The sequence below is a fragment of the Peromyscus leucopus genome, chromosome 11 (genome assembly GCF_004664715.2).
Source record: "Peromyscus leucopus breed LL Stock chromosome 11, UCI_PerLeu_2.1, whole genome shotgun sequence".
In the NCBI taxonomy this organism is placed as follows: Eukaryota; Metazoa; Chordata; class Mammalia; order Rodentia; family Cricetidae; genus Peromyscus; species Peromyscus leucopus.
Genome location: NC_051072.1, coordinates 2,367,346 through 2,392,682, shown reverse-complemented (window position 1 = coordinate 2,392,682; position 25,337 = coordinate 2,367,346). Strand labels below are relative to the sequence as shown.

General features: G+C 45.3%; 1 protein-coding gene across 1 annotated transcript; it reads left to right on the top strand.

The window, feature by feature from the left end:
• Positions 1 to 51: 51 nt before the first annotated feature.
• On the top strand, positions 52 to 21,529 carry Atpsckmt (ATP synthase c subunit lysine N-methyltransferase). The gene is made up of 5 exons (XM_028882028.2): positions 52 to 355; positions 5,661 to 5,938; positions 8,023 to 8,160; positions 11,335 to 11,385; positions 19,911 to 21,529. Exons 1-5 carry the CDS (start codon positions 304 to 306, stop codon positions 20,079 to 20,081), a joined length of 690 nt encoding a protein of 229 aa, XP_028737861.2. The 5' UTR covers positions 52 to 303; the 3' UTR covers positions 20,082 to 21,529.
• Positions 21,530 to 25,337: the final 3,808 nt, after the last annotated feature.

The following is a 25,337-nucleotide window of genomic DNA, read 5'->3' as shown; positions in this document are numbered from 1 at the left end:
TGCGCAGTACTGGCCGCGCGAGACTTTTCTTTCCCCTCCTGTGACTTTTTTTTTTTTTTAACGCCAGAGAGTACCTTCTGGAATCCGCCGCTCTTGGAAACTTCTATTACCCAGGAAGCTAGGGGGGTTATTCCAAAACTCGGAAGGCAACTTCTAGAGCCCAAATACTAGTGCTAATACTAGATCCAGTTCAGCCACTTATTCAAGGTGTTGGTTTCGGAGAGTTTTCGGATACAGAGTCGCAGCGGGGAACTCATTTCCTTAGGACATTTTCTCCTCGATTCCCACCCCGGCTCAGGGAAGATGGTAGATCCCACTTCCGGCCTCCCCGGAAGTTTCGCGATGGAGAGAGGAGGTGAGAGTTGGCCGGCAGGGCGGCGGGTTCCTTGGCGGGCTGTGGTCGCGGGCGCGCGTGGGTGCCGCGCTCTCCGCCCGCGCCGTCCTTCACGCCCCTGCCCGGTGCTCTCCTGGCTGGGTGGGTGGCGGCGTCCACGGTGCTTGCTGGGGACTCCTCGGGCTCCCGTGCACTCGACTCACTGCTCAGCCCGATCTTAAGCCCTGGGGCCGCTGGAGTCCCAGCCCTGTCGTGGAGGAGCCGCTGCTTTGAAGTGACTGAGCCTGCGGCTTTATTTTCTTGTCTGCAAAAAAAAAAAAAAAAAAAAAGAATTGCAGTAATAATTGATTGACAGGGTTGCTTGAGCGTTCGGGGAGAAGAGCGCCTGGTCGCCAGCACGAACGCAGTGTTGGTTCTTAACTCCCCAGGTTGCACAGATCCTGTGACTTGATCACCGGGGTCTGTGCTGGGTGGAGACAGAGTAGCACGGCCTTGGCTTCGGAGTCTTTTAACCCCAGCGTTTTGCTTTTAGAAAGATACCAGAACGCTAATTGCGTCGTCCGCCGGCCCGAGATCACGATCCAGTTTGTAAGCTTAGACTGATCACGAATTTCCAGTCTCTCCCCCCGTACTCCGCAGAACAGAAACTGTCTCTGCTGTGCTGTTATCGGGTTTTACCAAGTACTCAAAATTAGAATGCTCGCACCAGCACAGACCTGACAGCCAGCCTGCTGTCTGTCATACGGTTGCTGATGTCTTAATCTTGCCTAATGCCTAGCCCTCTTGTCTCCTCTACTCGGTGATGCACCTAGTGTCTTTTGTGTTTTGTAGTAGTCTTATTTCCTTTCAATTTTGTTGAGTTGGTGTTTTTAAATATTCAAGTGGTGGATTCTGCAATCCATTTTGCTGTTGATTTGAGATTAGAAAATATCCAACGGTGTCTTCTGCACCCTATTTCCTGTCAGAACCCTGTCTAGGATGACTTCTAGTATCCATAGGGGATGTATAGCAAAAGCACACAGATGACATTAGGGCAGTACAAGAAAGGGTTAAAAAATACAAAATAAGGTCTCATGATAACATTTTCATCCGTATAAAATTACATCATTGCACCTTGTGTTAAGCATCTCTCACTGTCCCCTCCCCTCCCACTCATCTCATTTGAATTTCCTCATTGTTCCCCACATAGTTATTTATCACGTATGTGCATACATTATATATCATCAAATCTAGGTTCCACATAGGAGAAAACAGGTAGTATTGTTGCCCTGTTATTTCCTTTCCCCTTCTCCCTTTAGACCTCTTCCGCCTCCCTCAGAAACACACACACACACTATCACACTATTAAGATTTTTACATCTAGCCGGAGTGGTGGCGCACCCTTTAATCCAGCACTCGGAGCAGAGCCAGCGGATCTCTGTGAGTTGAGGCCAGCCTGGGTACCAAGTGAGTTCAGAAAGCGCAAAGCTACACAGAGAAACCCTGTCTCGAAAAACCAAAAAAAAAAAAAAGATTTTTACATCTGATAGAAACCATATTTTCCTTTGTGAGTCATTCTTTACAATTGAATAAAACTCCGTTGTATGTATGTGCTGACCTGCAGCCATTCATCTGTTGGTAGCATCAAGGCTGGCTTCACAAAGACTTCAAGGACCACTTCTGTTCAAAGACTTGCCCTTCTGTAGGCTCCTTTCCTTCTGTCCTGCCTCCATGCCCTGGTCCCCAGGCTGGCTTCTTTTGCCCTCAGTTCAAGTTTTCTGCTTATAGTTTCCCTCCATTTCCCCCATATTCAGTATAATATTTCTTGCATCCTTTGCCTTGGTTGGTCCCCACTACTTACACAGGCCAGCTGGGAGACCCTAGAGACCGGGACCTTGTTACTGTATGCTGGGTTTATGCATGGGTACATGTATGTACAGGTGAGGTAGAATTTGGGCCACCAGACACGTGTTTAATTAACTATTGCTCAACTTGATAAACAGTGTGATCTATTTATGTTAGGGAATTATGTTCAGCTGTAAAAAGGAATCAAGCACTGATAAGGAATAGCAGGAAGGATTCTAGAGTACATTATTTTAAATGCCAGAAGTTGGTTAGAAAACCACAGACTGTAGTGTGTGTGTGTGTGTGTGTGTGTGTGTGTGTGCGCGCGCGCCCGCGCGCGTGTGTGCGTGTGCAGAAGTTCCATATGTGTACCCATGGAGGCCAAAGCTTGACAAAAGGTATTTCTGAGGTACTCCACTTTTTTTTTTAGTTTTTCAAGACAGTTTCTCTGTGTAACAGTCCTGGCTGTCCTGGAACTCACTCTGTAGACCAGACTGGCCTTGAACTCACAGAGATCCGCCTACCTCTGCCTCTCGAGTGCTGGGATTAAAGGTGGGCTCCATCACCGCTTGGTCACTTCCTTCTTTTGAGACAGGGTTGCCCGCTGAACCTGGAGCCTGGCCGTTTTGGCTGGGCTGGCTGGCCAGCCAGTGCCTGGGATCTACCTGTCTCCCCCTTCCAGTGCTGTGGTGGGGCCTGGCTTTTGCGTGGGTGCTGGGATCTGAGCTCAGGTTTGAACACCAGCACCACCCACTGAGCCATCATCTCCCTGCAGCGCCCCCACTGAGCCACCTCTCTGGCCTTTGCAGGCTGTTAGATCTAAGTCCAAAGTAGAGGCTATGGAGACTAAGGTGGTGGTCACTTGGGGCAGGTAGCAGAGGGCGGGTGGGGAGACGACCCTAAAGGGTTAAGGGGCTCGCAGGCACTCATGTTCTGAAACTGACTGATGAGGACCGCATGCACCTCCTAAAACCCAGGGAATTGTACACGTTTACTGGACAAGGTGTGTTAATCCTGTCCCAGGAAACCCTAAAAAAGCTGGGTTTCTAAGCTGAGTGTGGTGGTGGATGCCTGTAATCCTAGAACTTGGGAGGCTGAGGCAAGACAATCGATGCATGTTCAAGGCCAGCATAGCAAGACTGTCTCAAAAAGAAAAACGGTGGCCCCTCCATTCCTCCCAATGGTGGTCTTCAAGGTGGCAGTTAACCGTTGTTACAGTCTTCCGGTTTATACCTTATACACGTTCATTTAAATGTGGTAATCAAGGATAGTGGTGTTACTAAACTCTTTTTCTTAAGTTTTGAGTTGTGCAGAAGAAAAAAAAATGAAAATTCTCCAGATTAGCAAGCCATCGTGCAGGAGCAGCAGCAGCAGCAGCAGCAGCAGCAGCAGCAGCAGCAGCAGCTTAGTATCAGATGTTAAACAGCTAGCTTAGGTTCTGAGACACCAGGACTGAATCTTAAATGTGTTTACAGCCTGTGCTGTGCTCCACGGGAACGCCAGTAGGAAGGCTCTCCATGAAGGCAGCCAGTGAGCCTCGACGTCCCCGAATGAGCAAACGTGCGACGACGATAGCATATTCCTCCACAGTGTCCAAGGGTGACTGAAATCACTGAAGGTTCCTGTTACCATAACACCTAGGGGGGACTTTATACACGACCACAGCATCGGCAGCAGACTGCCCGCCCGCCCCCCACGATCACTGCCCAGCAGCAGGCTTACTTCCATGTTGGCTGTCTACTACAAAAGCAGCTTTCAAACTCACTTTAAGGGGGTGTCGGAAGCAAAGGAGAGGAGAGTGAAGTTATGCTGAGCTGAGGAAGCGGTGTCGAGAGCTGCCCTGGACTGTGACCTAGTGCTGTTTGGCAGCTCTGTTGTGTGCTGTGTTCAGAGTTGTAACTCAGTAGAATAGCTCGTCCCCACTGATGGGTGTAGTGTGTAGAATGCCCCCCCCCCCAGTGTATCTGCATTCTGACTGATGGAGCTTGTGCAAATGGGATTGAAGACCAGAGATTATCTTGGACTAACTAGATGTGCACACTGTTGTCAAAAAGGAGGACAGGAATGGGAGAAAGGAGATATCCGGATGGAAGCAGGGATTGGAAAATGCAAAGGGATTGATTCCCAGTCTAAAGGCCTTAGGAGGAATGCAGCCTTGCCAGCCCACTGCAGACTCCTGACCTCCAGCAGATGGTGAGAAAGGTGGTGTAAGCCAGTAAGGCTGTGCTCACTTCTTACAGCAGCTTGAAGTAAGCACTGCAGCCCTTTTGAATGGCTTCCTGACGGCTATGAGCAGCCATACTGTCATATGCAGAGGCAAGCATCTACTGTCCCTCCTCGACCTTTTCCTGCTTCCTGTGGATTTGTGTGTTTTCAGTCTTACCCACAGAAGTGGTCTGTTTGCTGGCATGGGGCTGGGGTGGTGGGGTGGTGGTGGTGGTGTCCCACAGTGTCCCAGTAATGTGAAATAGTTGACACTGGGTGCCTCTGCTTGCTGTGTGCCTGAGCCTTGTGATCGATCGCCTTTCCAGAGTCCAGCAGTTGGGGGCCCATGGTTTACGGAGGTGGAGTTCATCAGGAGGGCTGTGAGGTCACGGTGTTAATACTGTGACAGAGCTGGCACCTTGTCTGGCTCTTAGCCGGGATTTGCTTGTCATTAATCAACTTCCCCTCCCTCAGTTTTCATCTTACTAAGGACGCATTTTAAAGGGTGAATGCAAAAGGAGGAACATTAAGGGGCCTCGCACTTCTCCGCAGTCATAGATTAGAGTTTGTTTGCTTTCTTCTGTGCTAGGAATAATGCAATGACCCCCCATGTGTTTTAAACTTTTTTATTACCATATTTATTAAAGACTTAAACAAAATCTGATTTTCATCTCTGGTTGCCTCAAAATTATAGCTATACAACTAGATTATAGATGCTATAATGCATTCAGCCCATTTCAAATGGTCAATAACTGGACATTTTCATGCTTGTTTTTTCTTGAAGCTTTCTTTGTTCAGATTGTAAAAATGTGAAGTTTATGATTAAAACTTGCAATAATGGGTATTGAGATAACACATTACTTGAGTCCTAGACACATACCAAACCAGTACATTGGAAAGAAAAGATTTTAGATCTTTCATTAGTATTGAAGAATTTTCCCAAAATCACTTTAATTTTGTTGGTGACGTTTAGAAGTCACTATAGAATTTTATACTTGTAAATTAGGTTGTATCCAGTGAATGTATCCTTTAAGAAGATGAGCTGGGCTGGAGAGGCTGCCGGTGTTGAGAGCATTTGCTGCTCTTGCCGAGGACCCAAGCTTGGTTCCCATCACCCATGTCAGGCAGCCACAACCACCTATAACTGCAGCTTCAGGGATCAGACACCTCTGCTGGCCTATGTGTGTGTGCGTGCGCGTGCGTGCGTGCGTGCGTGCGTGTGTGTCAGAAGAGTTGTCAGTTTTCTGATGTGCACTGTGTGTGTTTCTGCTCTCATTCAACAATGGCGCATGCCTAGAAACGCCTGAGGAAGAAGGGCAGCCGGGACCTGTTCTGCCTCCCAGTTTGGATCCCAACCGTCTGAAGAAGAGCAATTGGGGGCTCTTGTTTCCCGGGCTCATTGGTGGGGCATTGGTGACATTGTATGCCGTGGCTACACCGTTTGTCACACCAGCCCTCCGGAAAGTTTGTTTGCCGTTCGTGCCTGCCACTTCGAAGCAGATCGAAAACGTGGTGAAGATGCTGCAGCACAGAAGAGGACCCCTGGTGGACATCGGCAGTGGCGATGGACGCATTGTGAGTCATGTCCAAACAGTGAAGGTTTGGAACCAAAACTGTAGAATTTCTGCTTTATGTTTCTTATGAGGCGTCTGCAAAGTCGTGCCAAATGTGACAGTTTGGAAAGTGTGTGTTTCACTTTGTGTTTGGCTAAAACTCTCAGACCACCAGCATGTGTTTAGAGTTCATTTTTCTCTGATTGATTTTTTTTCCTCCTAGAGGAAAAGTACTCTGTAAACATGCCAGATAGAAAGGAGCAATTAATTGCTAATTACCAAATAGTCTATTAGAATTTTTGATTCAGTAAATGTGGCATGATTACAAGAAACGTGGAGCTGTGGAGCTAAATTACCTTGACTTTTATGCACTTTATGCTTCTCTGTATTGATACATGGGTAAGTGATGATTCCTAGGAGCTGATAGAAAGTTAAAATTTTTAAGAAAGGCCATTGGGGAAGCCCTGCTTGAGTAAAGATAGGAATTCAGGGTGGGCACAGTTACATGTGCTGACATCCCAGGACTTGGGAGGTGGAGGCAGGAGGATCAACCTCTACTAGATACAGAATCTGAGCTACATGAGGCCTTGTCCAAAAAAAAAAAAAAAAAAAAAAATCAGAATTTCAGTGACTTTACCATGTTGTGAACCAGCCTGAATCTCTGAGTAAAGAAAAGGCCACTGACTAGCAGGCGAGTGAGCCTGCGTGAGGAGGGGGCCGCATCCGTGGGCCTCACCCTGATGATGTGGAGACAGCAGGGAAAGCTCGTGTTCTGTCAGCGCGTGCTGTGCCGACCAGCAGGACCGCACCGTGTTCTCTGGTCCTGTGGACGCTGGCTTTGTGGGGGAGACCTGAAATCATGATGGGGACACTGGAAGGTGACTCAGGCTTTCTACCTAAGCTTAAAATCATTTCTTGTGCTGTGGCAAATTTTTTGTTTTGTTTTTTTTCGAGACAGGGTTTCTCTGTCTAGTTTTGGTGCCTGTCCTAGATCTCGTTCTGTAGACCAGGCTGGCCTCGAACTCAGAGATCCACCTGGCTCTGCCTCCTGAGTGCTAGGATTAAAGGTGTGCGCCACCACCACCTGTCCGGCAAATTATTATGAACCATAATACTTAGCATCTTAACGATTTTCAGTTTTGTGACATGAAGTGATTCCCATTGTGACTTGTCGTCACTGCCCACCACTGAGTGCTTTCATCTGGCTAGGGATGGGGCTTGTGAGCTAAGCCAGAACCAGGGATGCATTTGTCCAAAACAAGCCTGAGTGTCTCTTGATAGTCAAGGCAAAATCTTTGACAAAATGCAGAAATCTTTGGGTTAGTCATGTGTTGTCCATCAACTATAGAACTGTAGATGTAACATTTTTACGTGAGATCTTCATCAAAAGTATTTTTTAAGCCTGTATTAATTATACAAAGTAATGGGTTTCATTGTGAAATTTTGTCCATGTACTTAGTGCACGTTGATCCTGCCCATTCCACTTACCATCTCTTAGCTCCTGCTTTAGTTACTTTTCTATTGCTGTGAGAAGACACTATGACCAAGGCAGCTTGGAGAAGAAAGAGTGTTTTGGACTTACAGAGGGTTGGAGTCCATCACCATCATGGTGGGGGTCATGGCAGCAGGCAGGGTGCCGGAACAACAGCTGAGAGCTCACATCTGATCTATATGCAAAAGGCAGACAGAAAGCTAGCTGGGGATGGCATGCTTCAAAGGCCCACTCCCAGCCACGTAGCTCCTTAACTAAAGCCACTGTTTTTTTTTTTTTTTGAGACAGGGTTTCTCTGTGTAGCCCTGGCTGTCTTGGAACCCTCTCTGTAGATGAGGCTGGCCTCAAACTCAAAGATGTGCCTCCCAAGTGCTGGTGTGCACCACCACCACCGGCAAGGCCACTCTTACCAATCCTTCCCAAACAGCTTCACTCCTATAAGAGCCTACGGGGGCCATTGTCACTAAAACTACCATATTTCCCCTCTCCCTGGTCCCTTCCTCTTTCCCAGTAGCTCTCAAGAAGTACCTTTTAATGGAATATTACAAACTCTAAATAGGGAACTCTCATGCAAGATGACATTTTTCTTTTGCTAACCCCCTGCTTCTGTCTAGGTGATTGCGGCTGCAAAGGAAGGATTTCCAGCGGTGGGCTACGAACTGAACCCGTGGCTGGTTTGGTACTCCCGATACCGTGCCTGGAGAGAGGGTGTGCATGGCTCTGCCAGGTTTTATATTTCAGATCTGTGGAAGGTACGTGATGTGGAGGACGGTGTTAGAAAAGCTGATGGGGCTTCTTCATTCATAATGAGTGTGGCTGACGAGGAAGATTGTTGAAAGAAAAAGAAAGTCCAAATGAATATTTGGGACAACAAAGTGCAAATGCATTTTAACCTCATAGATTTATACTAGCCTGTACTTAAGTATAGAAGCTTCAAGTTTTGATAAAAGTCATATGAAAGCTAAGAATTTAGTGACTAAATTAAAGCATTTTCTTTTCTTTTGTGAAATAATGAGCTATTTCATTTCACTTAGAAATCAGATGATTCTTGATAAACATTTGGCTTTTCTGTGTGTGTGCTTGCGTGTTAAGAGAGAGACAAAGACAGATGATAGAAGGAAGTCTATGAACCTGCTATGGTGGCTCCTTTTCATAATCATAAAAGGAAGGATTTTCTAATATATTTGGACTCTTTATTCTTCTATTTTTATTCTCTCATATTTCATCCCGACTGCAGTTTCCCCTCCTTCTCTCCCAGCCTTTCACCCCACCTTCCCTGTCTCTCAGATCCTCCCTCCTTCCATCTCCCCTCAGAAAAGAGCAGGCCTCCCAGGGACATCAACCAAACATAGCATATTATGCTCTACTGTATGACTGGGCACATACTATCACATCAAGACAGGCAACCCAGCAGGAGGAGAAGGGTCCCATAAGTAGACAAAAGAGTCTGTCACCCGCATTCCCACTGTTAGGAATCTCACAAGAACACCAAGCCACTCAGCTATACATATGTACAGAGGACCTAGGTCAGACCCCTACAGGCTTCCTGATGTCTGCTAGCTCCCATGAGTCCTAGCCAATTGATTCTGTGGGCTGTGTTCTCATGGTATCCTTGTTACCTCTGGTTCCTCCTGTCCTTCCTCCCCCTCCTCTGCAGGACTCCTCGAGCTCTGCATAATGTTTGGCTGTGGGACTCTGTATCTGTTCCCATCAGCTGCTGGATCAAGTCTCTCTGGTCTCTCTGATGAGGATTCTGCTGGGCACCAGTCCCAGAATGCTCTGCAGGCAGGACGAGCTGTAGGTTTGTGGCTGGGTTGGTGTCCAGTCCCTCCACTCGAGGCCTTGCCTGGTTACAGAAGATGGCTCCTTATCCTCCATCACTAGGAATTGTTGCTAGGGTTACTCTTGTAATGTCCCTTGTACTAGGCATCTGCATCGCCCCTGAAATGGGTCTGTGCACGATTATCTTTTACTTTCAGCTGACATCCACTTGTGAGTGAGAGTATACTAGGTTTGTCTTTCTGGGTCTGGGTCACCTCACTCAGGATGATTTTTTTCAAGTTCCATCCATTTGCTTGCAAATTTCATGATGTTTTCATGATGTCATTGTTTTTAACAGCTGAGTAATACTCCAGTGTGTAAATGTACCACATTTTCTTTATCCATTCTTCAGTTGAGGGACATCTAGGTTATTTTCAGTTTCTGACTATTATGAATAAAGCTTATACGAACATAGTTGAGCATGTGTCCTTGTGGTAGGATGAAGCTTCCTTTGGGTATATGCCCAGGAATGGTATAGCCGGGTCTTTAGGTAGATCAATTCCCAATTTTCTAAGGAACTGCCATGTTGGGGAATACTACTGTAAGGTGTGTTACTTTTGTTTAGGTTGCATTTGTTTAACTCTGTGAGCTGTGTTACTGTGCCTGTCTAAAACACCTGATGGTCTAATAAAGAACTGAACAGCCAATAGCTAGGCAGGAGATAGGATAGGTGGGGCTGGCAGGCAGAGAGAATAAACAGAAATCTGGGAGGAGAGATCTAGGAACCAGATAAGGAAGAGGACTTCAGGGGCCAGCCACCCAGCTACACAGCAAGCCAGGGAGTAAGAGTAAGATTTACAGAAGTAAGAGAACGGGAAAAGCCCAGAGGCAAAAGGTAGATGGGATGGTTTAAGTTAAGGAAAGCTGGCAAGAAACAAGCCAAGCTAAGGCCAGGCATTCATAATTAGGAAATGCTCTGTATATTTATTTGGGAGCTGGGTGGTAGGCCCCCAAAAGGCCAGAGACCAACCAACAACACTGCCATATTGATTTCCAAAGTGGCTGAACAAGTTTGCATTCTCACCAGCAGTGGAGGAGAGTTCCCCTTGCCTCACATCCTTGCCAGCATGAGCTGTCACTTGTGCTTTTGATCTCAGCCATTCTGACAGGTGTGAGAAGGAGTCTCAGAGTGGTCTTGATTGCATTCTCTGATGGCTGAGGATGTTGACCATTTCTTTGTTTCTTGCCCATTTGAGTTTTCTCTGTTGAGGACTCTCTGTTTTGATCTGTACCCTGTTTTTTAATTGGATTATTTAGTTTGTTAGTGTCTAGTTTCTTGAGTTCTTTATATATTTTGGAGATCGGCCCTCTGTCAGATGTGGGATTGGTGAAAATCTTTTCCCATTCTGTGGGCTGCCTTTTTGTCCTGTTGACGGTGTCCTTTGCCTTACAGAAGCTTTTCAGTTTCATGAGGTCCCATTTATTAACTGTTGATCTCAATGTCTGCATTATTGGTGTAAAAAAAAAAAAAAAAAAAAAAAAAAAAAAAAAAAAAACCCAAACAACAAAACCCTGCGTTTTGTGTTAGGAAGCTTCACGGAGTGCTTTGTCTTAAGTAAGAATTTCCCACTGTAACACTGTCCTCAGCAGCTTATAAAAACGCACTTAGATTTTGCTTGCGTTGTTTTCAGGCTGTATATAACTAAACGGTCTCCATAGAGCAAATACGGTTTTATTGGGCAATAAGAATTTTGACTGGCAAAGCACTTTTACCCCATTTTTCAACTGCTGCAAAAAATCATTTTATTGAACTTTCAATGCAGTGTTTTAGGGAAGAGGAGAAGATTAGAAGTCTGATGATGCCGCAGCCTGAAACAGGTGGCTTTAGGAGATCTGACTGGCAGCAGGACACAGTTCTGTCTCGATGGAGTCCCTGTGAGGATGGGGAGATGAGGCCCAGGATGCATCCCGAAAGCTGATGCATTTGACTGGCGTGCATCAAAGGGTGGGCAATGTGTTCTTTTTGCTGGGCCTCTTAAGGAGGCTCTTCTTTGGGGGAGTGTGTGAAAACTTGCTGCCTGGCCATGTGGGCTCCAGTGAGGCAGATTTATTGTGATGCTTGTCTGCTTAGAATTAACCCACCATTCTTTCTCCATCCTGTTTAGGTCACCTTCGCACAGTACTCCAATGTTGTCATTTTTGGTGTGCCCCAGATGGTGAGTATGCAGCCCCGTTTTCTGGGGTGCGTAACGTCGCCGGCCTATCAGCTGCATGCAGTTTATCACCTCTCACACGTGCAGTGACAGTTTCCCAGTGACTTGAGGGAAACATTGGATTTCAGTTCATTGGTTTAGTAAAATACTAAGGACCTTAAAAATTTAATCATTAAAGATTCAGACACATTTTAAAATTTTAGTTTCAGAGAAAAAAAAATCTCAATGATCCTCTAAAGCCTTAACAATCCCAGTTTGAAAACTGCTTTATGAGGTCCCAGCGTTGAGTATAGTTGATGATTTTCACGGCTGTTCACTCGCACCCCACTGCAATCACTTGGGGAAGTTAATGGGATGTTCCCTTTGAATTGATCATTCTTTAGTTTTGCTGGAAGATAATTTTAAGGGTGGATGAGCATTGACTGGTTTCAATTTCCTCCAATTCACAGATTTGCCAAAGAGCTGAGTATTGAACTTTGATTATGTACTTGGAAAGTGAAAATGCCACACTATTGTTCTGAAAATGGTGTCTCTAGCCTTTGCAGAGATAGTCAGGGTAGGATGCTTCACTGTCATTGCTGGTTTAGAGACCAGAGAAATCAATTCCTTTTTACTTCTCAAAGTCTGTAATTGTAGCCATAATAATCTTGGTAGAATTGGATGTTTGCTGAAATGGCACAATATAACGGATAGGGTTTTTAATTTAAAATAAAAAGGAAATTTCATTTTTGTTGTTTCATTTTCTTATTTATGCCTTAGATTTTGTTGTTTTTTGAGCTTGAGTATCATATCACTGTGTAGCCCTGGCTGGCCTGGAAACTGTTATGTAGCTCAGGCTGGCTTTCAACTTGCAGCCTCCGGTTGCCAAGTGTGGAGGTTATGGGGATATGCCGCCATGCCCAGCTATGCTTGGACTTTTACACACAGTGTTTAACTGCTTGAGAAATTGATCCTCACATTGGAACTTCCAGTGCGATGGCACATTTTTTTGCTTTTTACAAACCAGAGATGATGGTATTACCAAAGTGACTGTATCCGTGTTTTTGCCATGGGACCTGTGAGTAACTGCTTTGTCTAAAAGCGAAGGCAGGTGAGAGGGCTTGGTCCTTGATCATTGAAAACTTGCTTGGGTCAGGCCTCGGCTCATGCCTGCAATCCCAGCATAACCCCAGCACTCCGGAGACCGAGGGAGGAGGGTTATTGTAAATTTGAGGCCAGCCTAGGTTACAGAGTAAGGTCCTGTTTCAACTCCCCTCACCTCACAAATAAAAATAATTTGGGATCATAGACTAGATAGGGAATTTTGATGGTGGCTTACTACTTAAGATGTTTGGCTTCTGCCTTCTAAGATGTAATAATTAGTATATTGGAGACAAGTAACTTTAATGTTGAAAGTAGAAAAGCAGATTTACTGGGAATCCTATGTTGCCTGGAGAGAGGAAGTTAAGCTGAGATGTGGGTTTGTTCTGAAGCCCTGCTGCCGTGTCCCAGCTGGGGGCAGCAGTGGCCTTTGTAATGCTGAGTGGAGGCTGCCCTGCTGCCTGAGTCTGGGTTGGTTTGCACAGTGTTGGGGGATGTTTCCTCGGGCAGTGTGAGTTTTGTTATTTTGAAAAATACATGCAATTATTGCTTCTTCTCCTGTACACAGATGAATCTTAACCAAGGAATTTCAGCATTTTACTGTTCCTTGTTTCTAGGGAAAAAGAGGAACAGTGGGAATCCAAAGGGCATTCATATCTCTTAAAAAAGACTCAGCCAGCCAGGGCTCTGCACATGGTGGGTGGGGAGGAGCCCATTTGGCATCTGTTGAACTGAGTGTCACGTGTGGGATCCCCACTTGCAGCCCATGTCAGACTTTGGTCAAGAGGAAGTAGCCAGGGGTAGGAGAAAATGCTGGCTGGGAAGTTGGAGATCAGCTTTGCCCTCTCATAGTTGTGTGGCCCTGGGAAAGTGTTACCTGGCTGTGTAAGGATGCTGTTGAATTTACCTGGCTGTGTAAGGATGATGTTGAATTTACCTGGCTGTGTAAGGGTGCTGTTGAATTTACCTGGCTGTGTAAGGATGCTGTTGAATTTACCTGGCTGTGTAAGGGTGCTGTTGAATTGCATCTCATTCTCTTGAGCATGGATCAGCCGGCCCTCCAAAATGAGCATGTCAAGGCAAGTATCTAAGGACAGCTGAGGCACTGATGGGCACTTGTGGAGCCAGGAGGAGCCTTAGGGAAGTGTGGAGGAGGAGAGCTGACATTGTAATGCCTCAGTCCTCTTTTAATACCAACTGGATTATTCCTGAAGGCACAGTGCAGTTTGAGGTGGAAATTGGAGCTGACAATTCAGAATGAAGTATGTATCAGAGTACTCTGAGGAGTCCCATTTGGACCTGGTGAACACACTACTAAGGTTGTACATTTTTATATTTAGCCTGAATTTATGCACTAAGAGGCTCTTTTCAAAATGTGGAGCAGGTTAACTGGGGCTTTGTTTAAAACCCTCTGTGAGGCTGGAGATGTAGCTCAGGTGGTGTTTGTCTATCATGCGTGAAGCCCAGGGTTCAGTCCCCAGCACCACATAAACCAGCCGTTCTGGTGCACTCCTGTAGTCCCAGCACTTGGGAGGCAGAGGCACAGTATCAGGAGTTCAAGACCATCCTTGGCTACATAGCCTGTTTTGAGGTCAGCCTGGATTATCTGAGACCTTGTCTCACAAACACCCCCCCCCCAAAGCCAAAACACCGAACCCTAAACCCTCTGTGACCTCTTGCCAACTTAGGGAAAAGGTCCAAACATGCCACGGGACTCAGATTGGCATGGAGTTGCTTAGTCATTTTTTAATGAGTTCTCTGCACAGTTCTTCATCTGGTCAGTCCCTGGCCTTGGCTGTGCTGCTCCTCAGAGCCTGTACCGCCATTCTTGGTGAGCTCAGACCCACTCTGCACAGGTTTGGTGAGGGAACTCCTACCCTTTCCTCCATGAAGCTGTCCTCAGTGGTCCCGTGAAGTGCCCCTTACCTTCCACGCTGTTGAATTCAGTGAGCATCATACACTGTGCGCTTCTATGCCTGCAGGCTTTGTTCGTGTAGTAAGTGTGGCTGCTGCACAGGAGACAGGGTCTCCTGACCACTTGACTGCGAAAGTGAGTTACAAAACATGTATACCCTGAGGTACCTTATCACAGTCTAGAGGTGGTGGGACCTGCGAGGATGGAGCCAGTGAATGAGGCAGACTAACGTCTCACGCAATAGCTAACTTTATTCAGAGCCTCAGACAGTTTATACTCCAAGGGTTAAGAAAGGTCACAGGAGTAAAGTTCTCATGAGCACAAGCTGTATACAATCACGAGGACAAGCCACATGTGGCAAAGACATGTTTTCCCTAGAGTCATATAAAGGGTAGTTTAAACATTTAATTCCATAACAACAGCAAGCAATAATGAGTAAACTGAAGTAAACTCACTCCTAGCAACTACACCTGGGAAGAACATGAAAACAATCTGAGAATAATTCTGTGTTTTAGAGAAACTGAGGTCACAAGACCCTTGTGTTGTTTTCTTGTAGTGTTCTCGTAAAAGCACTCCAACTTCTCATACTGCTCTACTCTTGGACCATGTTCCCACAGTACCTCTTACTAGTGTGAAGATTATATATTAAACGAGGCATCTCCATAGATGCCATATACTAGATGAGAATATGTTCTGTGGGGTCATCGAGAACAGGGAAGGAGCAGGTCAGGATCCCTGGAAGGGTACTATCCACGAACGGTCATTCATGCTAAGGACCTGCAGTTGCACAGTGCTGAGTGGTGTGAGTGCCTGTTGGCTGGAAGGCAGTGAGCAAATGCAGGTGAAGAGGGTGATGTGAATTTGAGGTGAGCCAGAGAATAGGACCAGCACATGAAGGATGCTGGTCCTTTTAAGGGAAGGAGCTGTTGAGGGTAAGCAGGGGCAGGGAAACTGGATAGGACAGAAGAAGATCACCACCACTGCATGGAGGTCAGACCCAGGACATTAGAAATTGGGAGACACTTATGTGCTCTTTTGGGTGTCGAGGTGACAGACTAAGGCTCGTTCTGGGGTGGGTTAGCTGGTGAGAAGACATCCAATTCCAGCTGCACTGCAAAGAGAAACTCAGTAGAAGTAGTGGGCATCTCCAGCATTGGTGAGAGACAGAGGAGTTCAGGCCGGCTACTTCTTGTCTTCTGCTCCTGATATTTGGGTCACCAGGAGCTGAGCCGTGAGAGGTACAGGCAGAGCCATCTGTAGCAGCTCTGTGTGGGCTCCTGAAGTCACACTGGCGGTGTTAGGTAAGGGGGAGTCTGGGAGATCTGGAGCTCAGGTGCACATGCCTGAGTGTGCACAACCATAGGCCAGTCCAGGAGGCAGGCAGATCTCAGGGAGGACCTGCCCAAGGCCTGAGCTTTGTCTGGGGAGTGGGGCATAACAGCCAAGGCTTCTGGAGATCTTGGTAAGGATGTCTTCACCCTTGGAGCCAGGTGGAGGAAGAAGGAGGCCGCCAGGTCTCGGTCAGCACCGTCAGCCATAGGTCTGCCGTATGCCTGTAGCGGATACAAGGCGTGCTTCACATTTTGAAGATATGATTAGAATCTGATGAGTTTGTGTCACTGTGAAACCCATAATTATATGAATAATTTTGAATTCTATTAGACAGGCATGACACATCACTACTTCTCTCTGTGTGTGATATCAGGACAGATTTGATGCATATTTATGTGTAATTTAGTCAGTTAATTTCTTATGATTGAAATAGCTTCTTTCATTTTTAGGTTTATCTTGACTTAGCATATGACAGTCACTCTGAAATAAAAGAAACTATAAAAGAAAAAGAATAGGAATGTGAATACATTTACAATTATCTTTTTATGAACAAAATTACCATAAGAAACCTGATATTTTGAAAAATGCGTGTTGTCTCATTTTTTGCTTATTTAATTTTTCCCTCAAGGAATAATTTTTTCTTCTTTCTTTTTTTAGTTCTTTGCTGGCCGTTAGAAGAATAGAAATCTTTTCTCCTTAATGGAATTTTTTTCTCCATTATCAATTCTAATGATGCGTTAGGATTTTGGCTTATTCCATCTGTATCTTGTTTTTTTTTTTCCCCAAGTCATTTTTGTAAGATGCTGGTCAAGAATAAAACCTTCACAAGAGCCCTGCTGATTTCTCTGTCTGGCTGTAGTTACCTTTAGAGGGAGTAGTTTTTGCTTAGATCTTCATTTCTAAGTATCATTTTTCACTACAGGGAACTAGGAATCCTTGAGAGTAGCTGATCTAGGGTTACAGGAGGGAGGGTACAAAAGCTTGGAACATGTTTTTAGCCCAAACATGAGGAAGTACTCAAAATATTTAATGGGAGTATGTCCAAGAATGGAGCAGCCAGATGCAGGAGGTGCTCCATGACCAAATTAGGACAGTTTGAACATTAGCATAATGACATTAGAATATGGAGATGTATATTTACAACCCCCCATAAAATTATTTTTTTTTTTGCTATTTCATTGTTGGGGGGCACAAGCACAGAGGTCCTTGTACTCACAGAGACGCACTGAAAGAACCAGGAATGTTAATGATGTAGGGCTGTCTCCTCAATGGAGGAGATAACAATCAAATACTTGCATTCCATCCAGAAAGCTCAGAGTAGATTTTGTTAACAACCTAGTGACCGTTTTACTATTTGTGGAGGCAGACCTCACCCTAGTTCCCCAGAATGGTTATTCCAGACTCTTCCCTCCCTAGACCATTACCCATCCCTGTAGCTGGAGTTTTCTCTAGTCCACCTGGTTCCTGCAGCCGCTCAGACCCAAGTAAACACACAGAGACTTATCTTACTTATAAACAGTATAGTCATGGCGGGCTTCTTGCTAGCTAGATCTTACATCTTAAGTTAACCCATTTCTATAAATCTATACCTTGCCACATGGCTGGTGGTTTACTGATATCTTTACATCTTACTTCTCATGGCGGTGGCAGCTGGCAGTGTCCCCTGACTCAGCCTTCCACTTCCCAGCATTCTCTTTCTGCTTACCCTGCCTATACTATACTTCCTGCCTGGCTACTGGCCAATCAGCATTTTATTTATCAATCAGAGCAACACATTCACAGCATACAGAAAGACATCCCCAGCACATCCCTGAGGGGGAGGTCACAAGTACTTTATGGCCTGCTGACCTCCATGCTGTTGGTCAGAGATCCCACTAGATTCTTTGTTTTAGCTTTAGAATGCACCCTCATGGTCACATGTACTTTGTAAAGAGTCTCCATGTGGTCATAAGATACTTTTAAGCTTTATTGTGCACCTGATTGGACTAATTGGACTGATGGTTGCCTGGAAACTTTTCTCAAATTGTACTGTGTTTTAATTGTGCTAACAATGAACCACCTGGTATTAGGTTCCCCAAACTCTGGTCCAAGTTGATGAAGTCAATCATTCTTCTCTCTTTGCAGATCACGGTCTGTATTGACACCTACCCGGACTGCCACACTTCATAACTGTAATTTTGTTACTGTTATGAATCATAGTGTAGATATATGTGTTTTCTGATGGTCTTGGGGGATCCTTGTGGAAGGGTTGTTTGATCCCAAAGGGATCTTGGCTCACAGGTTGAGAAGTGCTGATCTAGAGGACAGATGGATCAGCCTGTTGCTACTTTGCAGCCTTTAGAATAAAAATTGATTGCAGTCAGAATCCTTAATATATGCTGCTTCTAGGGCAGAGACAGTCTGTGAGTAAAGGTGCTTACAGTTTCTTCCAGCGGGTCGCTAAGGATAAAGGGAAGGCAGTAAATACATTACAGAGATGCCAGATTCACCCGGACAGTGGTTGACGGCACCATCGGGAGCAGCAGGGCCTTCTGGGCTTCTGGAGCTCTGATAAGGTCACAGGCTTACAGCAGAGCCATTGCCAGAGACCCACTGAGCCATCGGGAGCAAATAGCAGAGGAACCCGAGGGTCACTGGTCTGTTGTCATGAAAGACTAGAAAGATAGGGCTCTCCCAGGTCAGAAGAGACAGAAGTGGGGTAGAGCCCTGGGTCAGCATGCACAAGGCTGATCATCCCCTAGTACCACAAAACAAAACAAACAACAACAACAACAACAAACCAAACTGGGAGACCAGAGGAACCATACGGCTAAGCATGGAGCTGCTTCCTGGGCGGTACAGGACACTACTGGGAGAAAAAGATTGAATTGTTCTGGGTTACTGTGGGCAGAGTAAGTTTCCTGGTGTGAGCCTCATGTGGAGTGTGTAAGAAACAGGAGTGTTGTATGCAGCCTCTTCTCAAAAGTTTAGAGTCAGTTCATGGGGGAGGAGGGCTGTAGGGAACAATGAGGCAGCGCTGGAACTCGGCTGGGTGGACTGCGCATGCGCCAGAGCTCAGCCAGGGTGGACTGCGCATGCGCCAGAACTCAGCCAGGGTGGACTGCGCATGGGTCCTGTGTTCAGTTCTGGCAGCTTGTCTACAAACTGACACCATCTCAAAATCAGTTAAAAGTAGAAAGTGAAGCATATTTTTAAACATGAGGATATTCATACATTTTTACAAACTGCAGATAATTTTAAATAGTTGTTTGTTGATGTAATTAAAATGTCAATACTTTCAGCAAATACTAAAAACACTATTGGTAGGTTGGGTAATAAAATCATATGAGATTGACATAATATCTATATTGTTTAGAAACTCACTAAAGTTGTGGCTGCAGGTGTAGCTGAGTGGGAGAGGGGTGCGTAGTGTGTCAGGTCCTGGCTATACTTCGTAGAACTAAACACCCCTAAGGGGGAAATGCATCATTAGTACATTATACACACATTTAAAATTCTTTCTTCCTTTTTTTTTTCATCTTTTGGTTTTTCGAGACAGGGTTTCTCTGTGTAGCCCTGCCTGTCCCGGAGCTACTTTGTAGACCAGGCTGGCCTCGAACTCACTGAGATCCTCCTGCCTCTGCCTCCTCAGTGCTACGATTAAAGGTATGCTCCACCACTGCCCGGCTTAAAATTATTTCTAAATGGTAGAATATGTGCTTTTTCACGGTCTAATTAGACAATATTTCACCGACTCTAAATGTTGATGCTACAGTATACTGTTATTATAGAGAAAAAAAATAACAGCGATTATAATTCTAGGATAATGTCAGTTGTTTGATGTGTCCCAATTCAGAGATGTTAAAAGTATAGAAAAATTTGTCTTAAATACATGAAATACATGCTGTGTTGAAGTGCTTTAGTAGATAAATCATTTAAAATAATTAGTATTTTAATTATTGCCGTATCATGATTTTTGTCAGAAAACCAAGGATTTATTATACATATCTGCTAAGATAGGTTACTTTAGAATTGGTACTAGAAGATGTCCCTGTAACGGCTGTTCATGTGTCTTCTTGTGTTGATAGATTGCATGATAACTGTTTGTGCCTGAAGTGATGTGTTTGTAAATATTTCCAGGGACTTTGAAGTGCAGAAAGGCATTTTGAAGTTGTCTCCTTTGTTACTATTCAGGGAACCTGATGGCTGTTGTTCTCCACAGATGTCACAGCTGGAGAAGAAACTTGAGCTTGAACTTGAGGACGATGCTAGAGTTATTGCCTGCCGGTTCCCTTTCCCACACTGGACTCCAGACCACACTACTGGAGAGGGGATCGACACCGTGTGGGCGTACAACATGAGCACTTTCAGAGGACGGGAAAAGAGGTCCTGACCATGAGCATCCAGTGTGTCATCCAGTAGACCTTCACTTTCCTTGACATGGAGTGAGAAGTCACCATTGCTGTCCTCACCTTTTGGAGAAAATGAATAGAGCTCAGAAAAACATTTAGGTTTAAAGGCAGTTTGATGTAGCCTAGGTTGGCCTTGAATTTTCTGTGTAGCTGAGGATGACTTGAACCTCTGATCCTTCCTCCTCTACCTTCCCAGTACAATTTGCTCAGTGGAATATTTTGAATGGGTTTACTGCTGTCTCATACACTAGGGTACTCAAAGATATAAACAACTGAGTCATGTTTATGGATTGGAAGGCTGTCATCTTGAAACAGCGTAGTTTAATGCCGCATAAAGAGGAAGGGGCACTCATGCAAATGCCTACAGTTTCCTATGGTTTTGTCCATGAGTGAGATTTATCTCCTTTCTGTAGCTTGTAGCTAAATTAATTTTCTAAAAGATAGTATTTATAAGGACTATTTTGCCCTAATGTTGGTGGCCCACTGTACTTTACCGATTGAATATGTATATGTACATGTACAACTGTATGTAAACAGACTATGTGACATGCACATGGTTTAAAATTGGGGAAATTGTGACAAATTGCACTTGGCTTTAATTAGCAGTATTGTATGTTTCCTGTCAGTTGCATTATCATGAGTAGTATCTTAGATTTGATGAGGCATTTAGAGAAGTTCCTTAGCCCAGGGAGAAGTTAGGAAGGGCTTAACAGTGAGTGATTGAGCTTTGGAATCTGACTGAGTTGCTATTGTTAGCAGGAGGCCTTGGCGTCTGCCACCAGGACAGTGACACACTGAACACGGTGTTTTTGGCCAGTCAATGGTGTTTATATTTAGACACCAAGGGAAGCTTATGCCGGGAAGTTACAGATTATTTCTGCCAGCCACTTCTCTTATTTTATGAGAACAGCCACTTGTGGAGCATTTCTCCTGAGAAGAGACTTGACTATTTAGATGGAAGACAAGTCAGGGAAAGCCTTGGATTGGGAGTAGACAGGCTTCATGGACTGAAAAATGAATGTTGAATGGTGTGCGGCCGCTCAGCTCATCTGTTCTTCCAGAGAAAAGAATGAGTTCCGCTCCTATGCCTGGGACCCAAGTCCCGAGCTGTCCTAGCAGGGATTTAATTCTAAGAGATGGCTGATAAAAGTAAGAACATTTGATACTTTTCTTGTGGGGACCGACTGGAGACAATGGGGCATTGTCAAAGGGGCATTCTGTCACTCGCCCATCACATGCATGACGTCTGTCCCAGCTCTGCTGGTTCATGATGAGAAGACATGCCTGGCTCCTGGCCTCCGAAATTTCTCCTGTAGAAGGCAGAAACAGCGAATTTCAGTGTGTGTGAACTCCTCTGAAGAAATGGAAGTGTTGTTTGTTTGAGGAGCCCATGGAAGGTGTAGGCATTAAATCATTTGTTCACTGTGGCTGTCTTTGGCTTTCCAGGTCTGATTCTTCCTTGAAGAGCGATTTCCAGGAGGGTGGGCGGGCGGTTTTGGTGGAAGCACAGACCCTGCTCTCCATCTCTTGCTCTCACCTCCTGCTCTAGCTACTGCTGTTATATTCTGGACACACACTGAGAGGGGCCACCACTGTTCCTTACCAGGCATATGTAGTGAGTAGATGTGGAGTCTTTTGTACCCTGGAGATATCCCACAGGTTTCTAGATACGTTCCTGATGGGTTTGTAAAGGATCAAACAGCAGTCATTTATAACTTACCATCTTCCCCTTTAATGTGGTAAGCATTAGCTGATGCCAGGTCGTGTGACCTCAGAGTGTCTTACAAGTGTTTTGACCAGTTTCTGTGAGGTCATGCATTAGTCTTTGAGGACTTTTCTACTAGAAGATGTGGCTCCTCTGTGGCTAGTTTGAATTGTTATCAGTTACTAGGTTAAGGACACTGGTCAGGTTTGCTCGTAAGAACTATTTGAATGTCAGGAATAGGTTCATGTCTGAACAGGTTGGAGTCAGGGACAAGTGCCAACCTGATCAAATTCAAAGCTAAAGAAGACAGAATGGTAGCCAGGGTGGAGCTCTTGCCCACCTTGTGCAAGGCCCAATGTCACTCACTGCTCATAAATGTTTTGATCCAAGGGGTCCTTGCTCATGAGCATGAACTCCTCATCTGTCCTGGTTTTAAACTGTGCTGCTTGGCATTGGAGAGCCTGAGGATCCCTGGGAAGATGTAGACAGGAAGTCCATGCCCAGTAGAAATGCACTACATGAAGTCACCTGAAGTTACGTTTGCCTTGGATCATGAAGTTCCCTCCTGTGGATGGGAAGCAGGAGCTGGACAGCCACTTGGTGGGGATGTTGCAGAAGCAATGTTTGCAGCACACATGCATCACCAAAGAGATGGGGGCCTTTCCACTCTTCGTAGGGCCCCTGAATCATTTGAACAGACCTCTAAGGCCAGTATAATAAAGTGGAGCGTAATTCCGACAGAACTTTCCATGCCCACAGATGTAAGTTGCTCATAATTGTTTGTCACTACAAGTGACAGTGGTCAGAATATTGGGATGCTGATGAACGAAGTTAAATTATACTAGAATAGCCATGAAGTGTGAGGCCTCAGGAAAGCTGGGCTCTAAACTTTCAGGACTGGTGGTTAGCTAGAATGGACGTAGCTCATTTAAAATATACCGTTTTACATTATTTTTGTGTGTGTACATGGTGTGTGTGAGGGTACAACTACACACATGTGGAGGTCAGAGGACAGCTTGTATGAATCAGTTCTCTCCTACCATGGGTGTCCTAGGGATCAAACCCAGTTCATCAGGCTTGGTGGCCAGGGCCTCTACTCACTGAGCCTCTTGCTGGCCCATGGACCTAGTTCCTGAAGCCTCTTGTCAGCATCGGTCACTAATGGTTCCCCATTCTCCCTTAAGGGACTCTGTCTACTCCCAATCTTGTTAAGAGAGCAACCACATGGGGCCCTAACATCCTTCCAAACCTTCCCCAAATCAGCTGGAACAGGGTTGAGAATCTGAGTTGAGTCCTGCACACTGTTGGGTGGACTCTCTGCTGGCAGGAACTATGTGGACTCTGTTAGACTAGGGAACATGAAGACTGGGTATGGACATCCCTTAATGGAGGCCAGAGAAACTTTAGGGCTCACCGGAAGGACGAGTTAACAGACTCTGGAGCATGTCATAGTCCCAAGTGGGAGGGGCCAGTCCACAGGACCAGAGACCCTTGGGAACAGAGCCCAGTCTGCCCTTATGTACTCAGATGGAATGAACTGTTCCTGGAAGGATTCCATTTATAAAATAGGTAATTTTTAGGACCGATGAAAATAACACTTGCCAAAACAGGTATAGGCACGGGGAACTTATCCCCAAAGACAGCGTGGACCATGTACTTAAACAGGAAGGTGGATATTTGTTTAAATTAGAGGATAGCTGAATCTGAATAACACAATACCATCTCTCAGCTTGGAAACTAGTGGTCTGAGAGTCCTCTTAGGCAGAGCACCTTCCTTTAGGTTGAGGTGCTCTGTAATAATGACACATTATGATTCTCTTGGAAGCGGCACACTTGTGACTCAATGAGCTGATGCAAATTGAACATGAACAAAAGGACCATATAACTTTTATAGGTGGGGAAATTAGATGTCTTATTTTTCTAATTTAATATTATGGTGTGAACATTATCCAGGAAGGATTGATCAAACAATGGCTCATTGATCTCCGGGTTTAATCCAAGGGTGGAAGGGAGACATGGAATTAGTTTTCTTCTCTGTCATATCGCCATGGAAAATAAGCATCAAGTCCAAGTCTTTATGAAAACAGCGCTTCAGAACAGTCAAGAACTGCACACATCTCTGCAATTCGGTAGGTGCATTTAGGTAGTGGAGTCTTAAAGGGTTTGCTGTAAATTCAACTCCTTAGTGTGTGTGTGTGAACAGAATGACAGTGTGGCAGAAAGCATTGGACTAAATCCCTGTAAGTGTAAGTGGCAAAATCACAAGCAAGAAGGCGCAGCTTCCAGGCTGTTTGTGATCTTCCCTCTGCATTCCCACTCTGACTGGTTCCTGGTGTGTTACAGATCATTTTGTTCACGTAGGTGTTCAACTTAAGAGATAGATTACCTACTGCTGTCTTCAAAGGTATTTGCATTTTGTCAAAGAATCTCTCTAACATAAGTTTGATTTTGGGAAGACTGAAAAAAGCTAATGTGTACTGGAGAAATGTCAGGTTGACTTCTACAATCCCTGCTCACCTCACTGCATACCCATGACAGCTCAGAAAGGCAAAGCTGGCCCCCATGAGTTTTCTCTTCCTGAACATGTTAGTGATGAGAAGTCTGTTGCCGAGAAACTAGGATGATGACTGCTGTTGTGTGTTAACTGTCCACCACAGGCCTTTACACACATAGGAAAATTTCTTGGCCGTGGTGGTACACAGCTGTAATTCCACACTTGGGAGATGGAGGCGGAGGGTCAGCAGTTCAAGGTCACAGTCAGCTACATAATAAACTCAAAGGCAATCTAGATGATATGAAACCTTGTTTCAGAAAAAGGGAAAGAATAAAATCCTGTGAGCTCTGCAGTGTAGACATGGCATTTCTCTGTTGGATAAACTAAGGCATGTAGTCAGTGACACACTGGGCAAGGCACATAGAGTACTTAATCTCTTAATCCTGACTGACAGTGAAGACACACATGTGTTTTCCTTATTTGCACTTCTTGGCCAGAGCATGGGGAAGGCCGTGCTGCGATGAACTCAGACATCAGCAGCGTCTGAGCAGCTCTGAAGCTTGGCTTCTGAGCCTCTTTGAATCAGGCTTGTCTTTGGTGGGCAAAGGGTGGTCCTTGATTGGAGGCATATGCTGAAGGATAACCACCCACTGTAAAGAGGGTCAGCAAAGCAGTATCTTCAAAGAACAGAACTGCTTTACAGTTTTCCCACACAGACACTCCAGTGCAAGCACATCACCCATATTAGAAAGTCAGCGTTGCATGCACATGTCTCCGTTAGTTGGAGCTGTCGTGACTATACACAGACTGGGGTTAAACAACAGAATGTATTCTTTATCTCTGGAGGCTGGAGTCTAATGTGCAAGTACTGACAGGCTGGTTTCTCTGGAGGCTTCTTTCCTAGGCTTGTGCCTCCTTGCTGTGTCTTCACATAAATTTTCCTCTGTGCCCGTCCCTGGTGTCTTGCTGTGCACCCTAGTCTGCTTCCCTAGTAAGAAAGCCAGATTGGATTAGGGTCACTCTAATAACCCCATTTAA

Coding starts and splice junctions, on each gene's coding strand:
- Atpsckmt (XM_028882028.2), top strand. CDS start 304: ATGGTAGATCCCACTTCCGGCCTCCCCGGAAGTTTCGCGATGGAGAGA. Junction 356..5,660: donor TTTCGCGATGGAGAGAGGAG/GTGAGAGTTGGC, acceptor GCGCATGCCTAG/AAACGCCTGAGGAAGAAGGG. Junction 8,161..11,334: donor ATATTTCAGATCTGTGGAAG/GTACGTGATGTG, acceptor CATCCTGTTTAG/GTCACCTTCGCACAGTACTC.